The sequence below is a fragment of the Siphateles boraxobius genome, unplaced genomic scaffold (assembly GCF_051911475.1).
Source record: "Siphateles boraxobius isolate OS27281-9 unplaced genomic scaffold, OSU_SipBor_1 228, whole genome shotgun sequence".
In the NCBI taxonomy this organism is placed as follows: domain Eukaryota; kingdom Metazoa; phylum Chordata; class Actinopteri; order Cypriniformes; family Leuciscidae; genus Siphateles; species Siphateles boraxobius.
The window spans coordinates 145001-165000 of record NW_027508842.1 but is presented as its reverse complement, the minus strand read 5'-3'; the positions used below and the strand labels follow the sequence as shown (position 1 = coordinate 165000).

Below are 20000 nucleotides of genomic sequence, written 5' to 3'. Positions count from 1 at the left end.
TGCACACTTTTGTCTTCGTCAAGTCGTATTTCAGAATTTAAACTAATTTGATTTCTGCTGTCTTAACAAACAGGATACAGATTTGCAATTTGAATTCGCCACCATTCAAACTCAAGAATTGTAATGTAATTTTTTTTTAATATTCTTATGGAGAGGGGTGTTTGTGTGGACGCTCCGAAATTACAGAAAGACTCAATATTTGCCCCTGGAATTGATTTCCTGGAGCATTTTTTTTAACCTTTTTACGGGCAATTTTTATTTATATACCTTATTAAATGTATCTGTGTTGTCTTTTATGTCAAATACTTAAGCAATTGCTTGGATCAATCAGAATACTGTAGTCTGTAGCCAATAACATCTGATCAGTAACAACATCTGCACAATGAGAATGAGTATTACATAAAGTATATCACTTGAAAACAGAAACTCATCTCAATGTTGGGCTGCAATATTATGCCGAAAACATTATTGTTGATAATTGCTCTTAATATTGTAACTCTGGTGTTCTAGCTCTGAGGTGTGTGTGTGTGTGTGTGTGTGATATTGCAGCTGAAGTGAATGACGCTGCTGATGTGTCTTCACAGAGATCACATTTACACCGTGGACATCGAGACGGCCTCCAGCGAGGAGATCTTCTTCAGCAAGGTGAGTCCTGCTCCAGTTTCTCAGGATTGAGTTCTGCGTTCCTCTTAATTACCTGGCAGCAAACGAGCCTGAGCGACGCCACTAAGAGCTTCATCCAATCAGGAGCCGCCGCCGTGCGTCATGTGACCGACAGAGACGCTCGACAAGGAGTGTGTTTGTTTATTTATTTATTTATCCAAATCCCATTGAGATATCACTATCTCTTATCTAGGATACCTTCGGAACTCTTAACCGAATGTGTGATGGAGATCTAGTACAATAACTATTTATATAAAAAGAGATTCGAGATATATGAGGGCAATTTACCTAAAAGTACCTTTGCAATGAACATATACATGTGCAATTTCCTTCTATGATGTAAAGATGTCCATGCCAATGATTCATATATACAGTGATGAATACGTGAATCTGCTGCATGATACACACAATCCAGTTTCATATAAACAAGATCCGCATCATCAATAACAGATAAAAAAGTACTTTCCACCATTTTCTTTCTAGCCTCATAAGGAAAGCAGTTTTTTACATGATAATTTATTTCATGTTTTGGTTTAAGCTTCTTCAGCAGTGGATCTATGTGTACATTTAAAGCGATTTTTTGTCTAAATATACCTAAATATTTGTAATATCTCTTTCAACTGTTGTACCATCTAAAGTTGATCACATCCGTTATCTTAGAATGAGTGCGACTGGAAATCATATATTAAGTGTGTGACGGCGGATCGATGAGGTTTAATCAGGCCCTGGTGTGTTACGGCCCGCTTGACCCTTGACCCCTGACCCTGTAATCTAGTGAAATGTGTGAGCGCATCTATTGATCTGAGATTGATCTCCTGTCGACAGAAGCTGACGTGGAAGTCCAGACAGGCGGACGTGGACACTTGCAGGATGAAGGGGAAACACAAGGTACGTCAGTGACGAGTCCATCCGGGAACAGGGAACGTTCTGGACGTTCTTTTGGTAACATTAATGGAACATTCAAGCCCAGTCTCCTTTATTTATACAGCGCTTTTTACAGCACACAGTGTTTCAAAGCAGCTTTACAGAGATAACAGGAAAATAATGCAACAAAGTTTGTTTCCAGAAGAAAATATCGTAACAGTCCAGCTTAAGCAAGTTCAGTGATGTTCATTTCTGCTGTAGAAAAGTTATTTAGTTCATTTATATATAAATATATAGCCACTCTGGAGAAACCCGTTATTCGAAAATGTGTTCAGTGTTATCAAATCTTTAATGATGTCCTCAAAACAGCAGCACTAAAACATTATTTATACATCGCTCATGAGCTTTCGAACGTTTTCTACTACTTTTTTTCCCCGAGAACATTCAAAAGTAACATTCTCATTATACTTGCAAAATTATAAAATTATAAAAAAGATAACATTCCCTTAAAGGATTAGTTCACTTTAGAAGTAAAGTTTCCTGATAGTTTACTCTCATCCAAGATGTTCATGTCTTTCTGTCTTCAGTGGGAAAGAAATGAAGGTTTTTGAGGAAAACACTCCAGGATTTTCTCCATATAGTGACTCCAACGGGTCGAAGGTCAGAATGTGAGTTTCAGTGCAGCTTCAAAGTCTCGACTCGATCCAGCCGAGGAATAAGAGTCTGATCTAGACAAACCAGCGCACGTTTATAACTAAATAAACATTTATATACTTTATAATCACTAATGCTGGTCTTGCACGTCCACGACTTCACGCATTACATAATCAGGTTGAAAGGTGGAAAAGTAGGGAATCATTTTCTTCTCCAGTTTCAAAATCGTCGAACATCATAGTTTTAACCATTATTTTGTTTTTATTTTTTGTAAATGGTGTTGGACTTAGTCTTTGCACGTTGGCTTTGTAAACACTAGGTCACGCTTGACCTTTCACCCTGATTACGTAATGTGTGTCGCATCACAGCTCGTGCAAGACCAGCATTACTGGTTAAAAGTATATAAATGTTTATTTAGTTATAAACGTGCGCTGGTTTGTCTAGATCAGACTCTTATTCCTCGGCTGGATCGTGTCGAGACTTTGAAGCTGCACTGAAACTCACATTCGGACCTTCGACCCGTTCGACTCCATTGAAGTCACTATATGGAGAAAATCCTGGAGTGTTTTCCTCAAAAACCTTCATTTCTTTCCCACTGAAGAAAGAAAGACATGAACATCTTGGGGTAAGAGAAAATTATCAAGAAACTTTAATTCTGAAGTGAACTACTCCATTAATGTTTCATTAACATTCACATAACCAAGAAAAAAAGGTTTATAAAGCTTTTTAAAAACTGTCAGTTTTTCAGAAAAATACTGTTTTCATAACCTAGCAGAACATCAGCAAAAGCTTCTTAGAAAATATCTTTGTTGGCTGGTATTGTTAGAGATGTGGGTGGTGATGGCGCAGTGGATAAGACACATGCCTTTGGTGTGAGAGACCCGGGTTCGAATCCACTGTGAGACACCAATGTGTCCCTGAGCAAGACACTTAACCCCTAGTTGCTCCAGAGGCGTGCGACCTCTGACATACATAGCAATTGTGAGTCGCTTTGGATAAAAGCGTCAGCTAAATGAATAAATGTAAATGTAGATGTGAGATGATGATGATGATGATGATGATAATGATAAATGAAGATGATGATGATGATGTACTGTACGTGTTTCTCCTCTCGTTTCAGGACGAATGCCACAATTTCATCAAGGTTCTCCTGCAGCAGAACAACGACTCTCTGTTCGTGTGCGGGACGAACGCCTTCAACCCGTCCTGTCGGACCTACAAGGTGAGAATATTCAGAATTCAGTCTATTCAGAATCAAAAAAGAAAAACATTCCTCGGTTCGTTTTCCCAGAGAGTGAAACACTGACTCAGAAAAGTCTTAAATAACAGAGAAAAGTCTTCAAATTCATCCATCTTGATTGTTTTTGCTGTAAAGATTATCAGAGACGCTTCTGTCATGTTAAAGAGGCTCTGAGCGAATAAAATACTATCATACTATTTCATTTTGTTTATATTCCTCAATATTTATACATTTTGAACGAGTTTCTATATTTTTTCTTTTACAGTCCCCCTGTAGTCAGTCATTTTATCCCTGAAAACTTTTGCATCATTTAGTATGCGTGGTTCTATGAATATGCAAATGAGCCCCGCCTCCACTCACTCACTCAGCTCAGAGATCCACTGGTTGACGATCACACGTTGATCTGATTGGTTACAAGGTCGTTTGTGACGTCAGAAACACCAGCGATTTCAAAGCGTGTTTTTGAGACTGTCTTTGGTTCACTGCAGTTTTAAGGAGAAAATACTCAGCAATGCTGTCGACTTATGAATTTACACATGCTTTGTCTTAAAGCATATTAAAAACACCACATAGACACATAAACAACATTAAAAGCTGGATTTTCGCCACAGGGGGACTTTAACTTTTGCACAGTCATAGTCAACACACGTTTCAAAGTTTGGGCCAGTTTAGAGCGGCTCAGGAACCTGGACTCTGTCAGGATGTGTGATGCTCAGTTTCTCCTGTGAGAGCGGCTGTATGATCTGATGAACGTGTTCATGTCGAGCTGCTGATTTTGTCTCCATGTTTTGAGCTCTTTCAGTGTTTTTCCCCGTGATCACATCATCTCCTCTTCTGCAGTTTTAGTCAGAGAGAAGCGTGTCGTGTGTCTGTGCTCCTCATCCAGCAGTCGCTGTAATATCTGGCACACACGAGTGAATCTGAAGGATTCCCCCCCGCAGACACTCCGCCCCTGGAAGCCCTCGAGCTCGTGTCCACCTCGACTTCGCTTCTGCTGTCCAACTCCCTGTGCGGCTCAGAGGAGAGCGTCTGTTTCAGGGCCAGAGTCGTCCCACATTAATCATCGGCGGACAAATGTTCTCCTGAACGGATGCTTGGATCCGCGGCCTCCTCCCGAGAGCCATCTGTGGCCCGCGCTCATCCCGAGCCGGTGTCCGTTACATCAGCTGTTACCGGGCGGATCCGCAGGCCTGACGACAAACACGCACACACACACGCACACACATGCGCGCGCACGTCCCGTGACCCTAAGTGAAGGAGTGAATGACACACACTCACACACACACACCATGACCCTCAGTGAAGGAGTGAACGACACACACACACACACACACACACACACACACACCATGACCCTAAGTGAATAAAGCACATCCTGATCCGTGTGTGTTTGCGTGTATTTCTGGAGGAATGTTAATTGTGTTTCTAATGCGGGAGAATGTGAGCCTCCGATGACGGCTCGTTTCGCCAAGACAGAAATAGCATTCATTTTAACTGCTATTGCCTTACTTAAGAAAATTTTGTAGTCCCAAAAATACTATTTAAAGTCAGTATGAATATTTTGGTGAATCCGGCGCTGGTCTTGGCAGGCCTCGTTCTTTTGTTGAAACCGAGAGAGGAAGAGCTTTTAAAAATAACCCAGCCGTGCGTGTAAAAGTCTCAGACACGTCTGTAATTCCTGCAGGTGTCGACACTCCTGCTGTTTGACCTCTGATCTCTGACCTTTGACCTTATACCTTTCCCTTCATTCCTGCAGATGGACAGCCTGGACGCTCTGGGCGATGAGATCAGTGGAATGGCCCGATGCCCGTACGACGCCAAACACGCCAACGTCGCCCTGTTCGCCGGTAAGACCTTCATCATCAATACCAATGATCGGATCACACTCGGCTCACACTCGACTCACACTGGTCACGCACTCGGGTCACACTGGTCACACTCGACTCACACTCAACTCACAATCGGCTAACACTCAGGCCACATTGGTCACACTCGGCTCACACTCGGGACACTCGGCTCACACTCGGCTCACACTCGACTCACTCGGGTCACACTGGTCACAGTCTGGTCACACTCGGCTCACACTCTGGTCACACTCGACTCACACTCGACTCACACTGCTGACACTTGGCTCACGCTCGGGAAACACTCGGCTCACACTCGGCTTACACTCTGGTCACACTTGACTCACACTCGACTCACACTGGTCACACTCGGCTCACACTCGGGACACACTCGGGACACACTCGGGACACACTGGGCTCACACTTGGCTCACACTCTGGTCACACTCGGCTCACTCTCGGCTCACACTCTGGTCACACTGGTCACATACTGGTGACACTCGACTCACTCGGGTCACACTGGTCACAGTCTGGTCACAGTCTGGTCACACTCGGCTCACAGTCGGGACACACTCGACTCACACTGGTCACACTCGGCTCATACTCGGAACACACTCGGGACACACTGTGCTCACACTTGGCTCACACTCTGGTCACAGTCTGGTCACACTCGCCTCACACTCTGGTCACACTCTGGTCACAGTATGGTCACACTCGGCTCACACTCGGGTCACACTCGGGTCACACTCGGCTCACTCTGGTCACACTCGGCTCACACTCGGGACACACTCTCGTCACACTGGTCACATTTTGGTCACACTCGACTCACTCGGCTCACACTCTGGTCACACTCGGGCCACACTCTGGTCACACTCGGCTCACACTCGACTCACACTGGTCACACTCGGCTCACACTCGGGACACACTCTCCTCACACTCTGGTCACACTGGTCACATTTTGGTCACACTCGACTCACTCGGCTCACACTCTGGTCACACTCGGCTCACACTCTGGTCACACTCGGCTCACACTCGACTCACACTGGTCACACTCGGGACACACTCGGGACACACTCGGGACACACTCGGGACACACTCGGCTCACACTGCTCACACTCGGGACACACTCGGCTCACACTCGGCTCACACTCGGCTCACACTCGGCTCACACTGGTCACGCTGGTCACGCTGGTCACACTCGGCTCACACTCGGCTCACACTCGGCTCACACTCGGCTCACACTCGGCTCACACTCGGCTCACACTCGGCTCACACTCTGGTCACACTCGGCTCACACTCGGCTCACACTCGGGTCACAAGTAATTTGTTGAGGTCAATTTGTAAAGAAAAAGCACACGCCTGCGCACATATATATTCAAACGCACCTACCTAAGGACTAAACACATGATACGCATGTGCACGCCGTCAGCATTTTCACAGATTCAGGTTTTTGAAGTTTACACGGAGATGATCACGCTTCTCAACATGTTTCAGAGTTTGTGTTCTCGAGCTCAAACACTGTTGTTGCGTAAATTAACGGCCAGAACACATTAAAAGTTTCTGTTTTCTGTTAGAACGGTGTGTGTTAGCGGCCGCTAAATTAATAACTAATAATCTTTACAACGGAAGTGAATCAATCAAAACTAACTTTATCTGGACAATAACTTTATTCTAGATCTGCTGTAAAGCCTAAACAATCTCTGTTACTGTAATCTCCTGTTAACACTGTAAAGCTCTTTTGAAACAATCTATATTATGAAAAGCGCTGTATAAATGAAGGTGACTTGACGCTCGGGTCACACTCGGGTCACATAGGCGCTTCCATACTGAATATGTGATTTAATGGGCACTTTCTGAAGTATGCCAGGAATACGAGGAACTCCCTGACGCGCTGGAGCAACAGTTGCTCCCTGTTTCTGGGAAGAGCGTTTGCTTGGCAGGCGCTCGTCTGGAAACACATGAAACTATTGTGGTGAGGGCAGAAGACGTCTCTGAGAGTCCTGCTCAAAATACGGGATCAGAAATAACCCTGGAGATGGAAAACCCACATGACTCATTCCTTCATTAGCGGCTCGTAAAACCATCCAGACGGAGGCCAGAGAAACTTCTGCGTTTCAGCGCTAGAGCCACGATTATACTCTGGGAAACACGCTTTTAAAGAAGTCATGAATAAAAGTACGATTATAGGAGTCTGTTTTACAAGAAAAGACTATAGCAGTCTTTCTACTTCAAAATTGCACATTTAGTTTCTGTGTAATTATTTGTGAAATTTACTAGCAATTTCTTTGCAATCTTTGTAAACACCTAATTTTATTCAGTTCTTTAAGAGACCGAATTGAGGAAAAATGGCCTACAAAATACAAGAGGGCATGTAGTGAAATTATATATATATATTATAGAATTATATAATGAAGTAGAGGATAAAATAAAAACAATAAAATTACAATAATATTTGTTTTTATCAAGCCCCTATGTTGTGATGACCTTAAGTCTACCTTACATAAATAAATATTGTTTATCTACCTATCTATTTGTCATGTGTATGGCAAGGAAAGAAAGGAATTATAAATAAATAAATTCAAAATTAGATATTTCTGTTATAAAGAATTGGTGGATAAAATTTAAACAACAAAATGACAAGTATACATTTTTATCAAACCTTCCTCAAAGCCTATCACTCTTGAAATGGATCTTTTTTAAGCCTTCCTTATAAAAATAAATAAGTTATATGTATAAAATCCTGTGTCTCGCGCGTGTTTGTCGTTTCTCAGCATATCTGTTGTTTCTGGATGTTTCTGTTCATTTGTCAGATGTTGGGTTGATTATAAACTCTTTCTGCTGTAGATGGGAAGTTATATTCCGCCACTGTCACAGACTTTCTGGCGATCGACGCCGTGATCTATCGCAGTCTGGGAGACAGTGCGACCCTGAGGACGGTCAAACACGACTCCAAATGGCTCAAAGGTGAGGATTCATCATAACACACACTCACACACACACACACACTCACTTCCCAGAACCGTGACCTGAGTCTCCTGCAGCGCTGCTAATCTGATCAAACCCTCAGAGAGCGTTAGGAGACGTGACGTGTTTTATCAAAGCCTTGAGACACTGACGAACATCACACACACACACACACACACACACACACACACACACACACACACACACACACACACACACACACACACACACACACACACACACACACACACAGCTGAACAGGGTAAATATGTAACTAATAAACATCACCATACATTCCCAGCTCATTGATCACATTAAGAACTGAAAACATGTTTTGCATTACAAGTTATCTGAAATGGTATGTTTAAATATGCAAATGAGGCATTATCTAATTAAATATGCAGTAATTTGCATTAATTTCCAAAACAGAAATCTAAACATTGGGTAAAGCAGGTTCAAAATTTTTTTTTGATTTTGTCGACATATCAGAAGTTTTTCACCATGTTTTTAGGAGTAAAATGTTGCATAAATCAGGTGAATGATATATGAACAAACCTTCAGAATATAGATATGAATAAAACTGTAAAGTTTGGTGTGTGAAAAGCTCCTGAAGATGTTTCTGACTCAAACTCACCGACTTTAAAGATTGAAATCTACATTAAAAGTGCAATAAAATAAACACGTTATGAAAAGACAAATAGCCCAAAGTGGAACAGTGCATGAAAACACAGTGTTTTTACCTGTAGTGTCTTGCTTTAATAATAACTGTGTCGTTTTTAAGACCATCCAATTCTATGATTGTAATGTTTTAGATGATTTTAATGGGAAGTTTTGAGGTCACAGTTTCACTCCTGTTGTTTTCAGAGCCATATTTTGTCCAGGCGGTCGATTACGGCCAGTTCATCTACTTCTTCTTTCGGGAAATCGCCATGGAGTACAACAGCATGGGGAAGGTACGGAGCGGGAAAAACGTCTAGCATGTTTGCCTGCATCAACACCAAAAACAGGAAGTGACAGGGGAAGTGCACAGGAAGTGGGCGTATGAATTAGTGAGGGTTCTTAAGAGGCCCATCTGGACGCAGGTACTAAAAATAACACAAACATTGTCTGGTATCTGAACGATGGCCGTAAATAGCTCAAAGTTTATAATTCACTTCCTCGTCTGTGATTATTATAAGCAAACAGACGAGTGCATGACAAAGGCTCATTGTTCTGAGTTCAAAGGCAAAAGTCAGTGAGATTTGAGAGATTAATTACAGCCTGAGTCTCCAGTGAATATGAGTCTCTCCAGTTACTGTACCTGCCAGATTACTGTAATTACACTAGCCTGACGCGACCCTCGCACACGCCTGAGAAAAGCTCTCAAATTACAGTAAATGTATGACAACAGTGTTGCTATGCAGTAACACAAAGGACTATAACTATACAATAAAGATAAAGTTTGCATAATCGTTCTAATTCTAATAGAGTAGGGAAGTCCACACCACAACTATAACGATAACAACAGAGGAACGATATGATTGGAATCACTATCAGAATTTTTTCCCAGTTAATGAACGATAAAAACATTGAGAGCCAATCAGAATCCACGATCCAAAGGCGACAGACGATAAAACTGCTGTGCAAATAAGTAACAATGTTATTGTGCGCTGGTGTGGACGCTAATATAGTTATTATCGTTATAGTTATCGCCTGCTAGTGTGGATGCTAATATAGTTATAGTTATCGTTATAGTTATCGCCTGCTAGTGTGGATGCTAATATAGCTATCGTTATAGTTATCGTATGTTGGTGTGGATGCTAATATAGTTATCGTTATAGTTATCGTATGTTGGTGTGGATGCTAATATAGTTATTGTCTGTTGGTGTGGATGCTAATATAGTTATCGTTATAGTTATCGCCTGCTAGTGTGGATGCTAATATAGTTATAGTTATCTTTATAGTTATCGTCTGCTAGTGTGGATGCTAATATAGCTATCGTTATAGTTATCGTCTGCTAGTGTGGATGCTAATATAGTTATCATTACAGTTATTGTTATAGTTATCATCTGCTAGTGTGGATGCTAATATAGTTATCATTACAGTTATCGTTATAGTTATCATCTGCTAGTGTGGATGCTAATATAGTTATCGTTATAGTTATCGTATGTTGGTGTGGATGCTAATATAGTTATTGTCTGTTGGTGTGGACGCTAATATAGTTATCGTTATAGTTATCGCCTGCTAGTGTGGATGCTAATATAGTTATAGTTATCTTTATAGTTATCGTCTGCTAGTGTGGATGCTAATATAGCTATCGTTATAGTTATCGTCTGCTAGTGTGGATGCTAATATAGTTATCATTACAGTTATCGTTATAGTTATCGTCTGCTAGTGTGGATGCTAATATAGTTATCGTTATAGTTATGGTCTGCTGGTGTGGATGCTAATATAGTTATCGTTATAGTTATCGCCCGCTGGTGTGGATGCTAATATAACTATCGTTATAGTTATCGCCCAAGTGTGTGGATGCTAATATAACTATCGTTATAGTTATCGCCCAAGTGTGTGGATGCTAATATAGTTATCGTCTGCTGGTGTGGATGCTAATATAGTTATCGTTATAGTTATCGCCCGCTGGTGTGGATGCTAATATAACTATCGTTATAGTTATCGCCCAAGTGTGTGGATGCTAATATAGTTATCGTCTGCTGGTGTGGATGCTAATATAACCATCGTTATAGTTATCGCCCGCTGGTGTGGATGCTAATATAGTTATCGTCTTCTGGTGTGGAAGCTAATATCGTTATCGTCTGCTGGTGTGGATGCTAATATAGCTAACGTTAAAGTTATCGTGCGGTGGTGTGGACGCTAATATAGTTATCATTATAGTTATATTTATAGTTATCTTCCGCTGGTGTGGATGCTAATATAGCTAACGTTAAAGTTATCGTGCGGTGGTGTGGACGCTAATATAGTTATCATTATAGTTATCGTTATAGTTATCGTCCGCTGGTGTGGATGCTAATATAGCTAACGTTAAAGTTATCGTGCGGTGGTGTGGACGCTAATATAGTTATCATTACAGTTATCGTTATAGTTATCGTCTGCTAGTGTGGATGCTAATATAGTTATAGTTATCGTCTGCTAGTGTGGATGCTAATATAGTTATAGTTATCGTCTGCTAGTGTGGATACTAATATAGTTATCATTACAGTTATCATAATAGTTATCGTCTGCTGGTGTTGCTGCTAATATAGTTATTGTAGTTATCGTCCGCTGTTGTGACGGGCTCTAACACTCGTGTCTCTCTCTGATCAGGTGGTGTTCCCGCGTGTGGCGCGCGTGTGTAAGAATGATCGCGGCGGCTCGCAGCGAGTCCTGGAGAAACAGTGGACGTCCTTCCTAAAGACGCGACTCAACTGCTCAATCCCGGGAGACTCTCATTTCTACTTCAACATCCTACAGGCCGTCACCGACGTCATCCACATCAACGGACACGACGTCGTCATGGCAACCTTCTCCACGCCATACAACAGGTGATGCGTGCGAATCTCCCGCGTGTTGCTCTTCCATCACCGTTTGTCGGAGCAGTTGAGCTTGTTAAATAAGCATTAAAGGTGCATTGTGTAATATTTAGGAGGATCTGTTGACAGAAATGCAATATCATACACATAACTGTTTTCAGTGGTGTATAAAGAGCTTACATAATGAACCGTTATGTTTTTATTACCTTACAATGCGCCGACCCGCCTACACACACCGCGGGTCTCCTTACATCCACATGTTTCTACGGTGGCCCGAAACAGACAAATGCGTTTCCTTTTTGTTGTTCTTTGTGTAAAGAAGCTGCTAAAGTCAGCGAATAAAACAATGACACAATGATGAACAAGTAACAATAACATTCACAATAACATATCATTTTACTTAAGTAAATATAATTTCTTAATTTATCTTTGTAAAGAAACCTCATTGCTTAACTGGCTATTCTCTGCTGTCTCGGACGACGACATCACTTCCTGTCGGCCACCGTAACTTCTGTTGGGTGTAATTCACAACCTCACCACTAGATGCCACTAGTAATTACACACTGCAGCTTTAAGAGGTGACATGGAAATTTTGACTTGGGCAAAATTCCAGTGATTGAAAGCATATGAACTCATGTTGATGGGAAGGCGACACACAACGAGGGAGAATTACTCAGATCTTCTGACCCGCGGCTCTTCTGTCTCTCTGAGATTCACAGTTCATAGAATCACAATTCGGCCCTTGTGTGCGGCTCTCAGACGCTCAGGAGTGATTCACAGTTGTGTTATTTTGGCATGTCTCTGTGATGAATGTGTGTTTCAGTATCCCGGGCTCGGCGGTCTGTGCGTATGACATGGCAGAGATCGCGCTGGCCTTCACCGGACGCTTCAAAGAGCAGAAATCCCCCGATTCCACCTGGACCCCCGTGCCGGAGGAGAAGGTGCCCAGACCCAGGTACACAACATTTTAATGGAATCTTAAAGTCTCCCTGTAGTTAGTTATTGTATCCGTTAAAACTCATCTTTGATCACCTAAATGACATATTTAAGCATTTTTTCTTTGAAAAAAATTCATCATGCCTTAAAATATCTTGAATGTAACCTGACACCCTTGCCTCATCTAGTATACGTGGTTCTATGAATATGAATGAATGAAATGAATGAAATCCACTGGTTGACGATCACACGTTGATCTGATTGGTTACAAGGTAGTTTGTGACGTCAGAAACACCAGCGATTTCAAAGCGTGTTTTTGAGACTGTCTTTGGTTCACTGCAGTTTTAAGGAGAAAATACTCAGCAATGCTGTCGACTTATGAATTTACACATGCTTCGTCTTAAAGCATATTAAAAACACCACATAGACACATAAACAACATTAAAAGCTGGATTTTCAGCACAGGGGGACTTTAATCGTCTACATTGGGCGTAGTTGCAGTTGGTGCAACAGGTGTAAATAATTCTCGACTCTTTCGGGTCCAGCCGGTGCAAAGACTCTTAGTTCTGCTCCTGTTTCACTGTTCACCACATTATTTGTCTATTTAACATGTCTTCATTCAGACTAGTGGAAAGAAAACATCCAAAACATACATTTAAGTGTTTCTTTTATTGCACTTATTATTGAATTTGTATTTAAGTGTATTTTTCAGTTGTCCTGTAACGTGATTCTCCAGATGCAGCAGCTTCACATCGAGTGTTTTCTGCTCGCTCTTCGTCCTCCATATGGCTCGTCTCTGTGTCACGAACGAGGAGTATCGCCTGCGCTGATTAACATAAAATTATGTGTTTGTGTGAAGCGAGGTCAAGTGTTAATGAGAGCGACCGTGCCAACTGTGTTTGAGTGTAATTCTGTGAGGAAATGTGCTGGGAAAGAAGCGCTGTGTTTCCCGTATAACGCTGTAACTCGCCGATTAACTAATATAGTGCGAAGCATCGTTGAAGTAGTCAACTATAGTCACGACTGTTTCCCGAAACCATATTGTTGCAAACTGGCTGTTCAACCGTGTTGGTTAATGATGTCACACAGGTGTTGGAGTAATAACTACTGAATCTGTTTGAGATTGAATTAATGCTAGATGATTTGCTATAATTACAGACATGCATCTGAGGACTATTTCTCATTTTTTTCAGTTATTTTGCTTTATTTCCAGATTGAATCATAGTCTCGTTCTTACGCACTAGAGCTCGTTCACACATGCACACTCTTCAAAAACGACGCTTTAAATCTCTTGACAAACTAAAAGACGTAAATGACATTGGTATGTATTTTAAATAGAAGATATATAGATTGCAATGCATGTCAGCTTGATTATTTGGCTCAAATCAGGATTTATTGAGAACACATGTCATGCAAACTAGAAACTCTTCTTCTGACCGCAGGCCGAGAGCGTCGTTACAAACACACAACTCTGCAACACTGTTTGTGAATGTTTGTTGGAACGATGTTTTCGGGAAACACCGACTCGTTGAACTGATGATGACGACAGAACTTGCGGCCGTAGTTGGCTAACGATCCAGATTCAGTTTAAAGATTCAATGATTCATTCTGACTTTCTCTCGAGTTGTTCTTGTCTGTGTTGTTTATGATGGAGAATATACAGATGTGTGATGATGATGTGGATGCAGATGTGTGATGATGTAGATGTGTGATGATGTAGATGTGTGATGATGCAGGTGTGTGATGATGTAGATGTGTGATGATGTAGATGTGTGATGATGCAGGTGTGTGATGATGTAGATGTGTGATGATGTAGATGTGTGATGATGTAGATGTGTGATGATGTAGATGTGTGATACTGTAGATGTGTGATGATGTAGATGTGTGATACTGTAGATGTGTGATGATGTAGATGTGTGATACTGTAGATGTGTGATGATGTAGATGTGTGATGATGTAGATGTGTGATGATGTAGATGTGTGATGATGTAGACAGATGTGTGATGATGTAGATGTGTGATACTGTAGATGTGTGATGATGTAGATGTGTGATGATGCAGGTGTGTGATGATGTAGACAGATGTGTGATGATGTAGATGTGTGATACTGTAGATGTGTGATGATGTAGATGTGTGATGATGCAGGTGTGTGATGATGTAGATGTGTGATGATGTAGATGTGTGATGATGTAGATGTGTGATGATGTAGATGTGTGATACTGTAGATGTGTGATGATGTAGATGTGTGATACTGTAGATGTGTGATGATGTAGATGTGTGATGATGTAGATGTGTGATACTGTAGATGTGTGATGATGTAGATGTGTGATGATGTAGATGTGTGATGATGTAGACAGATGTGTGATGATGTAGATGTGTGATACTGTAGATGTGTGATGATGTAGATGTGTGATGATGTAGACAGATGTGTGATGATGTAGACTGATGTTCACTGCTGTCGTCTTCAGGCCGGGCGTCTGCGCAGGAACAACTTATGGTGAGAAATTCAAAGTGTCCAATGAGTTTCCGGACGAAACGCTGAACTTCATCAAGATTCACCCGCTGATGGACGAGGCCGTGCCGTCGATCGCTAACCGGCCCTGGTTCCTCAAGACGATGGTTCGGTGAGTGTGTGTCATTATCAAACGTCTTCAGACTGATTACACATGCAAATCTGGTTTCAGTGAGAGCGACCTGCTCATTTTCACGGATGAATCGAGTCATTTGCATCTGAGTCAGCCTGAACGATTCACTCACATTCATGGATGTGTTTCAGTTCTTCAGAATCATCATATCAGCTCGTAACTGAAGGAAAGAGGAGCTTTCACTCTTAACACTGGCGTCTGTTTTCCTTTAATGAAGTGGATTATGGGAGGAATATGTGTGTGTTCTCTGTAAAACGACGTCTGGTTACAGCCTGATAAGTTTCAGTTCATTTGAGTTTGTGTAAATTTGCCCCAGTAAAACTGAATTATTGAAAACACATTTACTGAAGAAGCGTCGGTCTCGCTTTATTACGCCGCTTCAAAGACTCCAGAGACTGGAAAAGATGAAAAAACATGTTTTCTTATTTCCATCTTGCCAGTTTTAATTAGCCTGAAAATGTATTTGCATACTGATTTGGAAATTATACATACATTTGATTAACACTGAGATGAGCTCGCTAATTGGAAAGGCAGATAACGGTTTCATTTCTTTTAGACGGAAATCAGATGGAAATGCTATTGTAACCCTTATTACTTCTGTGTGTGTGTGTGTGTGTGTGTCAGGTACCGTCTCACGCGTATAGCCGTGGATAACGCCGCCGGCCCTCATCGTAACCACACTGTGGTTTTCCTGGGATCCGAGCGAGGAATCGTTCTGAAGTTTCTGGCTAAAATGCGGAGCGGATTCCTGAACGACAGCCTTTTTCTGGAGGAGCTGAGCGTCTACAACCCAGAGAAGTGTGTATTCCATTAGGAAGAGCTCTGTCATCTACACACACTGATCAGGTTACAGCGGTCAGTAAATTAAAGAGCGCTGCTGGTTTGGACCGAGAGGAACGCTCTGAATGATTAAAGAGTTTAATATGTGCTGACGGCCTCGGCACACTAGAATAAACAGCAGAGCGATCAGGACAGTCATGCTGTGTTTACATCAGCAGATTCATTTATTAAAGCAGTGAGACTTCAGACGCCACATTACTGCGGTTTTACCATATGCTCAAATCAATGAAGCGCATTAATATGCATTTATTATTAAGAACAGAAGACACTATTCAGATTCACCTTAAGTTTTGTTCTCGTCTGATAGTATAGAGGTTATGCGTGAAACACCGAGTGGCAGAAACACTGAGTGGCAGCATTTGTTTGCAGTGTGAATCCTGCGAAAAACACACAAAACACATCTATAACAAGAAAGAGCTATGAGTTTTACTTTTTAAAACAGATTTGACAAGAAATCTGAGGTGTATTTTTACACACTGCTGAAAGCTACAGAACAGAGAAGCAAATGGATTTTCTGCAATTCACAGAAACAACTGGATCCAGGCAGAGAAAGCTGGATTTAGTTATTATTTTGGGGCAATATGCTGAATTTAGGGGTAAAATCATACACTATATATTGTATTTTATTGACAACTCATCAATTAAATATGCACGTCGTATATTTTGCATAATTGGATTTTTTTAAATAAACACTGACCAAAAACTACACAAGTTTTAGGGCTGGATGATATGATGATATATATAACATTAATATAAGTGTATACAGTATTTACAGTGATCACATGGATTCAGACCTATATTGTATTTATATAAAGCGTTCACAGGCAAATTTGCTTAACTGATAATTGTTTGTCCTCTATTAAATCCAGTCAATGCAAAACCTCTATTAGTGCAGTCAGATCAATAATATTACTGGATATTAAGTGCTTTTTAACTGAAGCTGTTTACGATTGCCAAGAAACAGAAAATTTCCAGAAGTTGCGGGTGAATTCCACGAATATTCACAAAGTAACACATTGAATCAAACATGAAATTTTGAGGTAGAAAGACTGAAATAGTATTTTCTTGTAAAACTTATTACCAATATGCTTATTTAATAGGGGTGTAACAATATATTGTGTCACAATATATCGCAATTCAAAAATGCATCAATATTTATCGTGGATAGTGACAATATATTGTGTATAGTATTGTGTGTAGTTCACCCACCCAAGTTTTAATATAATAATATCGTATCGTGAGTTCAGTATTGTGATATGTATAGAATCATGACATGAGGGTATCGTTACACCCCTATTATTTAACTTATGTATTTTTTTCAGTGTGTCAAACTGCTCATTTGCGTGTGTTTGACGTGTGCTTGACGTGTGCTTGCGTGTGTTTGACGTGTGCTTGTGTGTGTTTGACGTTTACTTGCGTGTGTTTGACGTGTGCTTGTGTGTGTTTGACGTTTACTTGCGTGTGTTTGACGTGTGCTTCTGTGTGTTTGACGTGTGCTTGCGTGTGTTTGACATGTGCTTGTGTGTGTTTGATGTATGCTTGTGTGTGTTTGACGTGTGCTTGTGTGTGTTTGACATGTGCTTGTGTGTGTTTGACGTGTACTTGTGTGTGTTTGATGTATGCTTGCGTGTGTTTGACGTGTGCTTGTGTGTGTTTGACGTTTACTTGCGTGTGTTTGACGTGTGCTTGTGTGTGTTTGACGTGTGCTTGCGTGTGTTTGATGTATGCTTGCGTGTGTTTGACGTGTGCTTGTGTGTGTTTGACGTGTGCTTGCGTGTGTTTGACATGTGCTTGTGTGTGTTTGATGTGTGCTTGTGTGTGTTTGATGTATGCTTGTGTGTGTTTGACGTGTGCTTGCGTGTGTTTGACGTGTGCTTGTGTGTTTGACGTGTGTTTGACGTGTGTTTGCATGTTTGACGTGTGCTTGCGTGTGTTTGACGTGTGCTTGTGTGTGTTTGACGTGTGCTTGCGTGTGTTTGACATGTGCTTGTGTGTATTTGATGTATGCTTGTGTGTGTTTGACGTGTGCTTGCGTGTGTTTGACGTGTGCTTGTGTGTTTGACGTGTGTTTGACGTGTGTTTGCATGTTTGACGTGTGCTTGCGTGTGTTTGACATGTACTTGCGCACATTTTACGTGTGCTTGCGTTGCGTGTTTGACGTGTGTTTGACGTGTGCTTGCCTGTTTAACGTGTGTTTGACGTGTGTTTGCGTGTTTGACGTGTGCTTGTGTGTGTTTGATGTGTACTTAAGCGTATTTGACGTGTGTTTGATGTGTACTTGCGTGTTTGACGAGTGCTCGCGTGTGGTTGACGTGTACTTGCGCGTGTTTGATGTGTACTTGCGTGTTTGACGAGTGCTTGCGTGTGATTGACGTGTGCTTGTGTGTTTGACGTGTACTTAAGCGTGTTTGACGTGTGCTTGTGTGTGTTTGACGTGTACTTGCGCGTTTGACGTGTTTGCGTGTGTTTGACGTGTGTTTGACGTGTACTTGCGCGTTTGACGTGTGCTTGCGTGTATTTGACGAGTACTTAAGTGTGTTTGACTTGTGCTTGTGTGTGTTTGACGTGTACTTGCGCGTTTGACATGTGAATGCGTGTGTTTGACGTGTGTTTGACGTGTGTTTGACGTGTGCTTGCGTGCTTGACGTGTGTTTGACGTGTGTTTGCGTGTGTTTGACGTGTGCTTGCGTGTGTTTGACGTGTGCTTGTGTGTGTTTGACGTGTGCTTGCGTGAGCTTGCGTGAGCTTGCGTGAGCTTGCGTGTGTTTGACGTGTGTTTGCGTGTGTTTGACGTGTGTTTGACGTGTGCTTGCGTGTGTTTGACGTGTGCTTGTGTGTGTTTGACGTGTGCTTGCGTGTGTTTGACGTGTGTTTGCGTGTGTTTGACGTGTGTTTGCGTGTGTTTGACGTGTGTTTGCGTGTGATTGACGTGTGCTTGCGTGTGTTTGCGTGTTTGACGTGTGTTTGACGAGTATTTGCGTGTGTTTGCGTATTTGACGTGTGTTTGACGTGTGCTTGCGTGTGTTTGCGTGTTTGACGTCTACTTGCGTGTGTTTGACGAGTTTGCATGTTTGACATGTGTTTGTGTGTGCTTGCGTGTGCTTGCGTGTGGTTGCGTGTGTTTGCGTGTGCTTGCGTGTGCTTGCGTGTGTTTGACGTGTGTTTGCGTGTGTTTGACGTGTGTTTGCATGTTTGACGTGTGCTTGCGTGTGTTTGACATGTCTTTGACATGTTTGACCCGCATTTGACATGTGTGTTGCCATGTGTTTGCCTTGTGTTGCCGTGTTCAGGTGCAGCATTGACGGCGTGGAGGACAAGCGTATCGTTAGCATGCAGATCGACCAGCGCAGTCACTCTCTGTTCGTGGCCTTCAGCTCCTGCGTGGTCAAAGTCCCGCTGTCACGCTGCCAGCGCCACGGAAAGTGCAAAAAGTACGTACACTTTCTCTGTATTGGAACCGTTTCCTGCACTTCCTGTCTCTCTTGTCCACATCAACCCTTGTGTGTGTCTCTCTCAGGTCCTGTATCGCCTCCAGGGACCCGTACTGCGGATGGGTGTCCGAGGGCGCCTGCACAGAGATCACATCTGACTCGAAGTAAGCGCCTCATTCTCAGCCCTGTAATTATAGATCATGTGAGCCAAGCGATGATGTCACTTTACCCAGCATCCCTCACTCTCAGTGGCCTGATGGGATTGTGGTTTGTGGATTTCTCATCTGGAAAAGAGCGTTTGACCCCAGAAAGGCTCCGTAATTCATCTGTTTATTATACGGCGTATTGAACGAACAGCATGTGATGTTTCTGAGCGGTTGAGCGTCATGTGACCTCGTCTGATCTGAGGAGTTTA

General features: G+C 42.1%; 1 protein-coding gene across 6 annotated transcripts in view; it reads left to right on the top strand.

Annotated features, from left to right (window-relative positions):
• sema6a (sema domain, transmembrane domain (TM), and cytoplasmic domain, (semaphorin) 6A) overlaps positions 1–20000 on the top strand; it is a 93261-nt gene that overhangs the window by 51351 nt on the left and 21910 nt on the right. For all 6 annotated transcript variants that reach the window (XM_077240394.1, XM_077240396.1, XM_077240392.1 and 3 more), the window contains exons 4-15: positions 585–645; positions 1489–1551; positions 3302–3403; positions 5178–5268; positions 8109–8228; positions 9093–9181; positions 11529–11746; positions 12558–12689; positions 15138–15293; positions 15939–16112; positions 19445–19585; positions 19672–19749. In XM_077240394.1, the coding sequence (XP_077096509.1) occupies positions 585–645; positions 1489–1551; positions 3302–3403; positions 5178–5268; positions 8109–8228; positions 9093–9181; positions 11529–11746; positions 12558–12689; positions 15138–15293; positions 15939–16112; positions 19445–19585; positions 19672–19749 (1425 nt within the window). The remainder of the gene's footprint in view (positions 1–584; positions 646–1488; positions 1552–3301; positions 3404–5177; positions 5269–8108; positions 8229–9092; positions 9182–11528; positions 11747–12557; positions 12690–15137; positions 15294–15938; positions 16113–19444; positions 19586–19671; positions 19750–20000) is intronic.